Here is a 12,857-nt window from a genome sequence, read left to right as displayed (position 1 = left end):
TTTTGGTAAACATGCCATAAAAATTGGTTTACACAATGGAGTGCATATAGGGGAAAATGTGGCACATTCTATGTTCTTTCCCTTCAGTCTCATAGTGAGCCTTGACGAGTCTATTGTCTTACAGGGGATCCCTTTCCCAGTGCCTCATTCCTGTGTCTAATACCATATTTAGCCTGTGTTAGTGAATTGACTTTAGATATTTCTATCGTCCCACCTTTTCTCTGCATAGTAACAATGGCACCCAAGAAGAATGTGATCCTGAAACTCACTTCTACCCCACGGTCACACTCCTACACCTACAACATTCCCTAACATACACATTCCTATATCTACACCATATCTGGAATTTATTTGCATTTATAAGTGGAAAAAATGGCGTTCTGCTCTCTGGCAATGTCCACTTTCCGGCAGTAGCCTGGAACCTAACCTGCCATATAAGTGAGGCCCTACTGCAATAATGTCTTTATTTCTACTAGTACATGTACAAGATATGTACAACCATTCATCTACTGGTCTAGCAGACATCAGTGACATACTACATAGAAAGCTGCTTAGTTATGCAGAGCATATCAGGCAGATTAGATCAGTTTTGTCCCAGGGTGCGACCCACACCAGTCAACTAACACCCAGGTACCCATTTTACTGATGGGGAACAGACAACCGGTGTAAGGAAACATGCCCAATGTTTCAACCCTTGCTGGGAATCAAACCTAGAACCTTGCCATGTAAAACGAGAGCTTTAGCAACCAGGCCATGAGGCACCGCTCTGATGTCGGTGCACTTCTCACAAGACAGTGAGTGAATGAGAAGCAGTGAATGTGTTTTATTGCTTATCAAGTGATTCTACCTCAGTGGGAGACAACTGAAGTGTTAAAAAATACACAAATTGAGGGGTAGAACTCGTGAATTATATCAATGCTGTAATTAATGGAAACTTTAAAACTTTTATGTTCAGCATAATGACAAGACACTACGAGCTTAGTTCTGCTCTTTCAATTGCAAATGGGTAATTAAACTGTAAACATTATATAAATCTGTTCATAATACTGTTCTATTTATCTTAATTTTATATATTTTTTTATCTGGCAGACAATATTGTCATTCATCATGCGTCAGAGGCTTGGAGGAAAGGGTTATCAAGCAGACCCAAATAACCCTGTTTTACTTCATATTAAACCTCTTGGAGAAGTTGTTGATTCCATAATGAAACTTCAGAACATTGTTGAAGAAGAACCAGATTTAAGGTAAGAATCCATTACATATACATGTGACCATCACTTTATGTGATCGATGCACATCAGGCCCTTACCACAACAAAGTCACATAAAGAGAACACAGATTAACATGTAAAACATATAAATATGTCCTGAGACTTTCCAATAACACACTTCTTAACAGGTGAATTTGATCAAAAGAAATGTGGTAATGGTTGAATGAGAGTAGAACCTATATAACATTGCCCAATGAGCCTACTGTAATGCTCATCTGCTCTCTTCTAGGAAAATGGTTTAGCAAAAAGAATGTATATAAATGTCTAAGAGTAATGCCTGCATAGCATAGGCCAGTAAGCCTATGGCAGTGCACCTTTTGTAATACAGGAACAAAGGCTTTGTTCTTATTTTGGAAAGCAATGGCTTAGCAATAGACTTGTGTATAGTTGGCTGAGAGTATGACCTGCATAGTATAGACCAATATGTTTACTGTAATATTCTTTCTAATTTGGGAAAATATTGTTTAGCAATAGAGTTGTTTATGAATGGGAATGGTTGAGAAGAGGTAGACTTACCCAGTACTGCCCAGTAAGCCTACTGCAATGGTTTCAGTAAAAACCAGTTCAGAGCTACATTTAATGAAATATGGTTATAAACTGAGAGGTGGTGGGCTTGGTTGATTGATCTCAAATGAGCAAATTTATATTTTATCTATCAAATTACTGTTAGCAATAGTGTCACCGTGTACAGGTCAATTCCCATAGATTCCATGTTATACATTTCTACGAACCAGTTTCAGATACTGATCATAAATACGAGAGGAGGGGAGAGTGCAAGGTGGGGATTGTCCACACTTAACTCTTTGAGGGTCCAGACCCCCATTCTGAAACTTGTCCACAGAGTCCAAGAATTTGAAAAAAAAAAAAAAAGGATTATTTCTTATGAAATGGTAGAGAATCTTTTTTCTGAAGGTAATAAAACAAAAAGTACGAAATATGATGGAAAATTGACGAAATTACACTTTGACCAATTCTGCTATATCAGTGATATTTACACCAGTGATTTTGCCCACTTTGAGTCCTATTTTAAGTCAATTATATTGTTGCAGTTGACCAAATTCTTAGCTATTTTGTTAGCATTACTTCTATTTTATCAGTTGAGCACAAGAAACCACCCAGTCAGCTATTTCAACTACTGGCACTAAATAACATTTGCTCTGCTTATTAGTTATGTTTCCAGGCTTTACACGTAAGAATCTTTATTCACACCAAAAAAACAGAAGATTTACTGTTATGCAAACCATACCCCGGCCGGGATTGAACCCGCGGTCAGAGAATCTCAAAACTCCAGACCGTCGCGTTAGCGATTTCGTGAGTACTGTTATGCAATATTGTAATAATTGTATAAATAACATCAGGATATTCATGAATGCATATTAAATTCACCAGTTGATGTGTATTGGAAGTGTGATGTGATTTGTTTATTCTTGAATATCGGCAAAAATTGAACATTTCCACTACTTTAAGCTCAATATCACTCTATTTTCATCTCATTTTCCATAATATATCTTCCATTCTATCAGTTGAGACCAAGAAATTGAGAATACAGCCTTGAAAACCTCATGAAAATACTCCACAGAATTGCTGTTTTAAGCCATAAATGTGGGGGCAGTTTTTTTTCTCATTATGCACTGCATGCTGCAGAATTTTTTTATTTTTATTATCACACTGGCCGATTCCCACCAAGGCAGGATGGCCCGAAAAAGAAAAACTTTCACCATCATTCACTCCATCACTGTCTTGCCAGAAGGGTGCTTTACACTACAGTTTTTAAACTGCAACATTAACACCCCTCCTTCAGAGTGCAGGCACTGTACTTCCCATCTCCAGGACTCAAGTCCGGCCTGCCGGTTTCCCTGAACCCCTTCATAAATGTTACTTTGCTCACACTCCAACAGCACGTCAAGTATTAAAAACCATTCGTCTCCATTCACTCCTATCAAACACGCTCATGCACGCCTGCTGGAAGTCCAAGCCCCTCACACACAAAACCTCCTTTACCCCCTCCCTCCAACCTTTCCTAGGCCGACCCCTACCCCGCCTTCCTTCCACTACAGACTGATACATTCTTGAAGTCATTCTGTTTCGCTCCATTCTCTCTACATGTCCGAACCACCTCAACAACCCTTCCTCAGCCTTCTGGACAACAGTTTTGGTAATCCCGCACCTCCTCCTAACTTCCAAACTACGAATTCTCTGCATTATATTCACACCACACATTGCCCTCGGACATGACATCTCCACTGCCTCCAGCCTTCTCCTCGCTGCAACATTCATCACCCATGCTTCACACCCATATAAGAGTGTTGGTAAAACTATACTCTCATACATTCCCCTCTTTGCCTCCAAGGACAAAGTTCTTTGTCTCCACAGACTCCTAAGTGCACCACTCACCCTTTTCCCCTCATCAATTCTATGATTCACCTCATCCTTCATAGACCCATCTGCTGACACATCCAGTCCCAGATATCTGAATACATTCACCTCCTCCATACTCTCTCCCTCCAATCTGATATCCAATCTTTCATCACCTAATATTTTTGTTATCCTCATAACCTTACTCTTTCCTGTATTCACTTTTAATTTTCTTCTTTTGCACACCCTACCAAATTCATCCACCAATCTCTGCAACTTCTCTTCAGAATCTCCCAAGAGCACAGTGTCATCAGCAAAGAGCAACTGTGACAACTCCCACTTTATGTGTGATTCTTTATCTTTTAACTCCACGCCTCTTGCCAAGACCCTCGCATTTACTTCTCTTATAATAATATACGTAAATTATATATTTCCTAGGTAGTAGGTTGGTAAACAGCAACCGCCCAGGGAGGTACTACCATCCTGCCAAGTGAGTGTACAACGAAAACTTGTAATTGTTTTACATGATGGTAGGATTGATGGTGTCTTTTGTCTGTCTCATAAACATGCAAGATTTCAGGTATGTCTTCTTACTTCTACTTACACTTAGGTCACACTACACATACATTTACAAGCATATATATACACACACCCCTCTGGGTTTTCTTCTGTTTTCTTTCTAGTTCTTGTTCTTGTTTATTTCCTCTTACCTCCATGGTAAGTGGAACAGAATTCTTCCTCCATAAGCCATGCGTGTTGTTAGAGGCGACTAAAATGCCGGGAGCAAGGGGCTAGTAACCCCTTCTCCTGTATATATTACTAAATGTAAAAGGAGAAACTTTCGTTTTTCCTTTTGGGCCACCCTGCCTCGGTGGGATACGGCCGGTGTGTTGAAAGAAGAAAGAAGAATAATTATATATTTACTATCCATGAGGAAGTGGAATAAGAATCTTACCTCCGTAAGCCATGCGTGTTGTAAAAGTCGACTAAAATGCCTGGAACAGTGGGCTAGTAACCCCTTTTCATGTATAGCCTACTAAAAAGAAAAAGAAGAAAACCGTCAAAGTGGGATGTTTGAATGTGCGTGGATGTTGTGCGAATGATAAGAAAGAGAGAATTGTGGACGTTATGAATGAGAAGTTTGATGTCCTGGCTTTAAGTGAAACAAAGCTGAAGGGGGTGAGAGAGTTTCAGTGGGGAGAAATAAATGGGATTAGATCAGGGGTTTCAAATAGAGTTAGAGCTAAAGAAGGAGTAGCAATAATGTTGAAGGTTAATTGAAACAAATATGCATGGATAATGAGGGAGGCCCAGTGGCAATATGAGAATGACATAGCATCGAAAGCCAACTCTGACTCACAGCTTTTGTACAGCCACATTAGGAGGAAAACAACAGTCACAGACCAGGTAATCAGGCTGAGGAAGGAAGCACTGGAGATCACAAGAAATGACCAAAAAGTATGAGAAAAGCTTAACACATGATTGAAGAAAATATGTTCAGTGGAGACAGAACGCATTCCAGCAAACTGGGATGAACACAGTACAAACAACCAAGGAAGAGGCGAAGAGGCTGCTGACTGAACTAGGTACCTCAAAGGCTGTGGGGCCGGACAACATCTCTTCATAGGTCCTGAGAGAGGGAGCACAGATGCTGTGTGTGCCAGTAACAACAATCTTTAACACATCTGTCGAAACAGGGCGACTACCTGAGGTGTGGAAGACAGCAAACACAGTCCCAATTTAAAAAAAAATATGATATAGATAGGTAACATTAAACTACATAGCAGTGTTACTGACATGTATAGCATTCAAAGTCATGGGACACTGTATACAAAATTCAAGAAGATTACCAAATGGAACAAAAGGAGCACGTAAATGACTTTGGAATAATTATGTCAGCTGACTTTTCTTTCAAAGAACCTAATACAAAGATGTGCAAGACAGGTATACAATACCGACAAGATGAAAGTTAAGACACTTGTGCAACATCTGGTTATCTTTATTGTAGACGTTTTGCCATCCAGTGGCTTTATCAATACAAATTCCAGGACATAATTAGAAAACAGAAAAACTATATACAAAAGATGAGGTAATCAGTCCCTCAGCCTTGGAGGTGGTGTTTACAGCACCATGGTTGTGCTTCAGAATCACTACAACCACGGTGCTGTAAACACCACCTCCAAGGCTGAGGGACTGATTACCTCACCTTTTGTATATAGTTCTTCTGTTTTCTAATTATGTCCAAGAATCTGTATTGATAAAGCCACTGGATGGCGAAATGTCTGCAATAAAGATAACCAGATGTTGCACAAGTGTCTTAATGTTCATCTAATACAAAGATCACGACAGCCAGGAGGATGATGGGGTGGATGTTGAGAACTTTCAAAACAAGGGAAATAATGCCAGTGGTGACACTCCTCAAATTGCTAGTGCTTCCTCACTTGGAATATTGCTCAGTGCTGATGGCCCTTTTCAAAGCAGGAGAAATATCAGAGCTGGATCAAATACAGAGTTTGTTTACACCACACATAAATCCAGTAAAACACTTAAATTGCTGGGAATGCCTTAAAGTCGAACATGTACTCACTGGAACGGAGGACAGAGAGATACATGATAATATATACTTGGAAAGTACTCGAGGGCCTGGTCCCAAGTCTACACACTGCCATAACAATGTACTGGAGTGAAAGATATGGGTGGAAGTGCAAAATAAACCCAGTGAGGAGTAGGGGTGCAGTGGGCACAATAAGGGAACACTGTATCAACATTTGTGGCCCCAGACTATTCAACATCTTACCAGAAGATATCAGAAACATGGCTGAAACAAGTGTAGAAGCCTTCAGGGAGAAACTGGACAAGTATCTTCGCTAGGTGCCAGATCAACCAGGCTCTGATGGATGTGATGGGCAGTGGGCCTCCAGCAGCAACAGCCTGGTTGACCAGGCAAGCACGAGACGAGCCTGGCCCATGGCCAGGCTCCGAGAATAGTGAGACTTTCGAAACTCGTCAAAGGCATATCAAAGGCCAGGTATGGAGTAGCTATTCAGGAGAAGAGTTGTGGAGCACCTAGCTTACATACAGTAACCAGCACAGTTTAAAGGAAGGGAAATCATGTGTCACAAACCTACTGGAGTTTTATGACAAGGTGAGAGAAGTAAGACAGGAGAGAGAGGGATGGGTAGACTGCATTTTCTTGGACTGTAAGATGGCTTTTGAGACAGTTCTGCATAAGAGATTAGTGAAAAAGCTAGAGGAGCAGACAGGAATAACAAGAAAGGCATTGCAGTGGATCAAAGAATACCTGACAGGAAGGAAACAGTTATTGATGATATATGATGAGGTGTCAGAGTGGCACATGTGATAACCAGGGTTTTACAAGGGTCAGTCCTAGGGCCATGTGTCCTAGGGCCATGTGCTGCTTTCTGGTGTATGTGAGTGACATGATGGAAGGGATACATGCAGAGGTGTCCCTGTTCACAGACACTGTGAAAGTAATGTGAAAAATTCAAGTGGACAGGGATCAGGTAGGACTATAGAGGGATCTGGACAGGCTGCAAGCCTGGTCCAATAACTCCAAAGTCATGAAGATTGGGGGAAGTCAAAGAAGACCACAGAGTACAGGCTAGGAGGCCAAAGGCTGCAAACCTTACTCAAGGAAAAGACTCTTGGGGTGAGCATCATGCTGAACACATCTGAATGGCACATCAACCAAATAACTGCTGCAGCATGTGTGTGCCTAACAAACTTAGGAATAGTTTTTATGACATCTCTGTAAGAAGGCATTCCCTACACTGGATCAGGCCCATATTGGAGTATGCAGTACCATTATGGAACCCATACCTTGTCAAGCATGTCAAGAAATTAGATAAAGTGCAAAAGTTTTGCAGCAAGACTAGTCCTGGAGCTAAGGAGTATGTCCTATTAGGAGAGGTTAAAGGAACTCAATTTGATGATACTGGTGGACAGGAGGGATAGTGGGTGCATGATAATGACTTATAAAATACTTAGATGAATTGACAAGGCGAACAGGGACAGAATGTTTCAGAGATGATGCTCAGAAATAAGGGGGCACAATTGGAAGTTGAAAACTCAGATTAGTCATAGGTATGTTAAGAAGTATTTCTTCAGTCTTAGGGTTGTCTGGAGGTGGAACAATCTGGTGAGTGAAGTATTAGAGGTGGGAGCCATTCATAGGCTTAACCTTTAACCCTTTCAGGGTCGCCAGGCCCTCTCCGAGACTTGTTTTCAGGGTCGCCAAATTTTCAAAAAAAAAAAAATTTTCTTATGAAAAGATAGAGAATCTTTTCCCGATCATAATGACACCAAAAGTATGAAATTTGATGGAAAACTTACGGAATTATGCTCTCGCGAAGTTAGTGGTCTTGACGATGTTTACGCATTGGTGATTTTGCCCACTTTGAGCCTTATTTTCGGCCAATTCCAGTGTACTAGTCGAAAAAATCATAACTATTTCGCTAGAACTCCATTTTTTCTATCGAATGAGTACAAGAAACCGCTAATTTACCGATTTCAACTATCCAATGCAGTGGTCAGAATTTAGCAACTTTGCCAATTTCACACAAATTTCAAAAGATGCCAATTTCCAAATAGGGTCCAGAATAAACAAGAAGGACATTCCTGGCCCTTCCTCTGTTCATTGGTCACGTCCTCACGCTCCTCTTACATTCTTTTGCTTTCCACTTTGAATTTTTATTCTCACAAAAAAATAGAAGATTTACTGTTATGCAGACTACTGCATTAGTATAGAAATGGTATAAATAATATGGGCCCACTTGCGAAAGAATATTAGACTCACCAGTTGACGTGTATTGGACGCTTAGCATGATTTGTTTACTTTTGAACTTTGGTAAAAATCGAACATTTCTGCTACTTTGAGCTCAATTTCAAGGTACTTTTCATTGTAAAACCAGTCAAAATCATCTCAATTTCTGTAATATGTCTTTCATTCTATAAAATGAGACCAGGAAAACTAGAATACAAGAATAAATACCATACGAAAATACAGTGGACCCCCGCTTAACGATCACTTCCCAATGCGACCAATTATGTAAGTGTATTTATGTAAGTGCGTTTGTACGTGTATGTTTGGGGGTCTGAAATGGACTAATCTACTTCACAATATTCTTTATGGGAACAAATTCGGTCAGTACTGGCACCTGAACATACTTCTGGAATGAAAAAAATATCGTTAACCGGGGGTCCACTGTACAGTGCAAAGTCGCTGTTTTAATCCAAAAACACGGTCAAAGTTTTTTTTTTCTCATTATGCACTGTGTGCTGCAGGATTTTTCTTATACTGCACACACTGACCACATAGACCCATTCTTTCATATGTAGGCCTACCAGCTTTCTCTCACTAGATTTGAGGGCGCTAGAATTTAGGCGTACTAGTACGTCAAAAACCCTGGTGCGTAAGCCGTACTAGTATGGCCGAAACCCTGAAAGGGTTCAACTGTCCAAACATAGGTTTAGGTTCGCTCGTGTAGCGCTCTGAACGTAGATCTACTTTTTTACATAAAGCATGTAAAATCGAATGTAGATTTACATTCGGAGTGCTATGCGAGCAAACGTAGATCTACGTTTGGAGAGTTTAAGGGTTAAGAAGAGGTACAATAAGGGTTTCTGAGCAGGGAGAAAGTGGATCTAGTAGTGACCAGTGAAGAGGCAGGACCAGAATCTGTGACTCAACCCCTACAGCCACATATAGGTGAGTACTTATAGGTGAGAGTTCACACACACATACAGACACATAATCACTCAAGAACATAAGAGCAGTGCTGTAGCAGGCCTACTGGCCTATGCTAGGCAGGTAGAAGTCACATACACTCAAGAAGGAAGGAACACACTTAAAAACATAAACATATGCACATACACATATAAAAAACATACACACTCATACAAACAAACACATACATACAAAATATCAACCACACATAAACTAATACACACACAGTGGTAAAGAAAGCCAGAGTGGAAGTTGGTAACTGAAATGATGGAACATGTGGCCACAAAGTGCGTAGAAGTGAAGTTCGTATCCAGTGTCAGTAGAAACAATAGGAAGACCAGACTGAGCCCATGGTGTACCCAGATGTGTAGAGAGGCTAAAGTCAAGTGTACTAGTGGTCAGTGTGATGGACTGTCAAGTTCACAAGTTGATCTAGTGGTGTCAGTGTGATGGACTGTCAAGTTCACAAGTTGATCTAGTGGTGTCAGTGTGATGGACTGTCAAGTTCACTAGTTCATCTAGTGGTCATTGTGATATACTGTTAAGTTCACTAGTGAGGTGGCAGCAGTTACATCAAATAAAGATACCCATCATCACGATACTTGTGTGCAAGCACATGAAGGTCAAGTACAGTTACTATGTCAATGAATGACATATGTAGTTAAAGTTTTCAGTATTGTTTCTCTCTTGTCACCTTCATAGGATCCTTGTAATTTTTGCTTTAACAAAAACTTATTGTTTGAATTTACTTTTATGACATTTTTTTTTTTTGTGATAAATGATAAAGCCTTCCATTTGGTTTTTCTTTGAAAATTGATATGGGCCTCCATTTCCTTAAGCTTTATTTACCTTAATTTTTATTTTGATATGTCTTTTTTTTCAGGAAAGGGGCATTACAAGTCATGTCAGTGATTAAAACAAATTTATTACAAATGAAAGAGCGTGTTTTTAAACGTGCTTCTGTAGAGAAGGTGTGGAGTGGCCTAAACTCTGCTCTTATATCTTTACTAGAGAGAGTCAGTGATGGAAGAGAACCTGCACACAACATCCACACAACATGTTCTCTTCAACCCTGCTTGAAGGTTACTGTCTTCATACTTTATGTGACTTTTGTTTGACATAGTACATACTCTCCTCACTTAATGAAGGAGTTCTGTTCCTAAAACCACGTCGGTAAAAAAATTCATTGCTAACCATTACGTACCTCTGTAATCTGTAAATACCTTTGTAACTTGTCATGATTGTGATCAGACTTACCTGGAGTTCATTACCTTTGTAAATTGTGAGTTCATTACCTTTGTAAATTGTGAGTTCATTACCTTTGTAAATTGTGAGTTCATTACCTTTGTAAATTGTGAGTTCATTACCTCTGTAACTTGCTCAGCTATCAAAACTTTGGAGTCCAGTCCCTGGACCAATTATGTACCTCTGTAATCTTTTGACTACCGCCCACAGGATGGGTATGGGGTGCATAATAAACATATTAAACTAAAAACTAAGTGAGGAGCATACTATAATGTTAGCAGGTTTGTGTCAACCATCTTTGATATTGTTTTAATGTCACCTCTGCACCATTTATAACATCTCAGGTATATTTTAACCCTTTCAGGGTCCAAGGCCAAAATCTGAAGTCACGCACCAGTGTCCAAGAAATTTTGAAAAAAAAAAAAATTATTTTTTCTTACAGAATTAAAGAGCATATTTTTGTGAAGGTAATAAAACAAAAAAAATTAGAATCTGATCAGTACTTACCGAGATACAGTGCCAAGAAGTTTGTAGAAAATGATGTGGTGGCGGCAACATCGACGAATTCCACATACGCGTATTATATTATTTTGTTGTTTTAGTTGTTTTTTCTTTTCTTTTCCAATTTTTTTCTATTCCTACTAACATTTGGGGCCTGAGAGACCAATACTGTATATAATTTATATATATAAACTCACTGTATTGAACACAATAACCGCACTAAAGTTATTATCATATTATTGTTTACCACTGTTGTTTATTACAATAAACATGCACAAATATTGTATAATACTAATGTTCTATCATATATTTACATATTTACAATCACTGGACATGGTTTTAGAACTGCTGGAGCTTGTGGAACTCCTTGAAACAAGGCACCATGCACAGAGGCACCTTACATTCCTCACACATAAACCGAGTGTCTTTGCGTCTTTGTTGCCGTCGTTTTGTTTGTGCACAGACAATGCATCTCTTCTGAGCAAATTTCTTTTGAGTTGAAGGAAGCTGTATTATGAAATGATCACCTTCTCTTCTCAAACGCTTGGGTATATTGTGATGAATTCGAGGACCATGTTGTATTGCAGGTGTTGTTACCTGGTACTTCATTATGAGTTGTCTGACAACAGACAAACAAAATTCACCATACGGTGGTCTGTTACCAGTCTTTATTTGGTACATATTATATGCATTCAGCATTGAAATGTCCATGAGATGGAAGAAAAGTTTCATGTACCACTTGTAACTCTTACGAACACAGTCAACAAAACCAATCTGCATGTCACACTTGTCAACCAAGCGCATGTTTTGTGTATAATCAATCACTGTCACTGGTTTTCGAATACGTTCATTAGTCACTCGATCAACTTTGCCACTGTCTTGCATTTCATTACGGTGAATGGTTGTCAACAATGTGACATCTCGTTTGTCATGCCACCGTAATGCCATGATGTCATTGGCAGTAAACACCTGCACGTCATCACCACGAACACCTGCGTTGAGCCTGGGCATATGTTTACGATTAGAACGCACTGTGCCACACACATCTGTCTTGTTCACTCGCATGAAATCACTGAGTAATGGGCTTGTGTACCAGTTATCGGTATATAATGTATGGCCCTTACCAAGATAAGGTGCCATCATGTTTCTCACTACGTCACCTGATATACCCAATAACATCTTGGTATCTTTCAATGTTTTACTACCCGTGTATACAACAATATCCAACACCAGGCCACTGTCACAATCACAGAGTACAAACAATTTTATACCAAAGCGGTTCCTCTTGCTCGGTATATACTGCTTGAATGACAGTCTACCTTTGAACAAAATCAAAGACTCGTCAATTACAAGATTCTTGAATGGATAAAAGTATATCCTGAACTTTTGTTTGAGATACATGAAAACATTTCTAATCTTGTATAACCTGTCACTTCTGTCAGGCCTGGTTTTGTCAGAGAAGTGCAACATACGTAAGAGTAAGATAAACCTGTTCACTGGTATTATTTCACTGAAGGATGGGGTACAAATTAGCCGATCTGTGGACCAGTATGCTTTTATATTATGCTTATAGACGTGAGGCATAAGCATTATTGTTGCAAAAAGCAAATACATTTCTGCAACAGTCGTCTCTTTCCACCTGTGTAGTCTTGACTGTGGTGATAAGATCGTATTTGCCATGGTGTACTGAAAATACTTATTACTTTCCCTGACAATAGTTTCCATCAATGGCTGGTCAAA

General features: G+C 39.6%; 1 protein-coding gene across 1 annotated transcript in view; it reads left to right on the top strand.

Annotated features, from left to right (window-relative positions):
* The window catches only part of LOC128687119 (PCNA-interacting partner), an 89,435-nt gene that overhangs the window by 32,108 nt on the left and 44,470 nt on the right, over nt 1-12,857 (top strand). The window contains exons 7-8 of the mRNA XM_070098334.1: nt 1,090-1,244; nt 10,255-10,453. Of these exons, the coding sequence (XP_069954435.1) occupies nt 1,090-1,244; nt 10,255-10,453 (354 nt within the window). The remainder of the gene's footprint in view (nt 1-1,089; nt 1,245-10,254; nt 10,454-12,857) is intronic.

The sequence above is a fragment of the Cherax quadricarinatus genome, chromosome 62 (genome assembly GCF_038502225.1).
Source record: "Cherax quadricarinatus isolate ZL_2023a chromosome 62, ASM3850222v1, whole genome shotgun sequence".
NCBI lineage: Eukaryota > Metazoa > Arthropoda > Malacostraca > Decapoda > Parastacidae > Cherax > Cherax quadricarinatus.
Note: the sequence above shows the minus strand (reverse complement) of the source record. Positions and strands in the feature narration are given on the sequence as shown.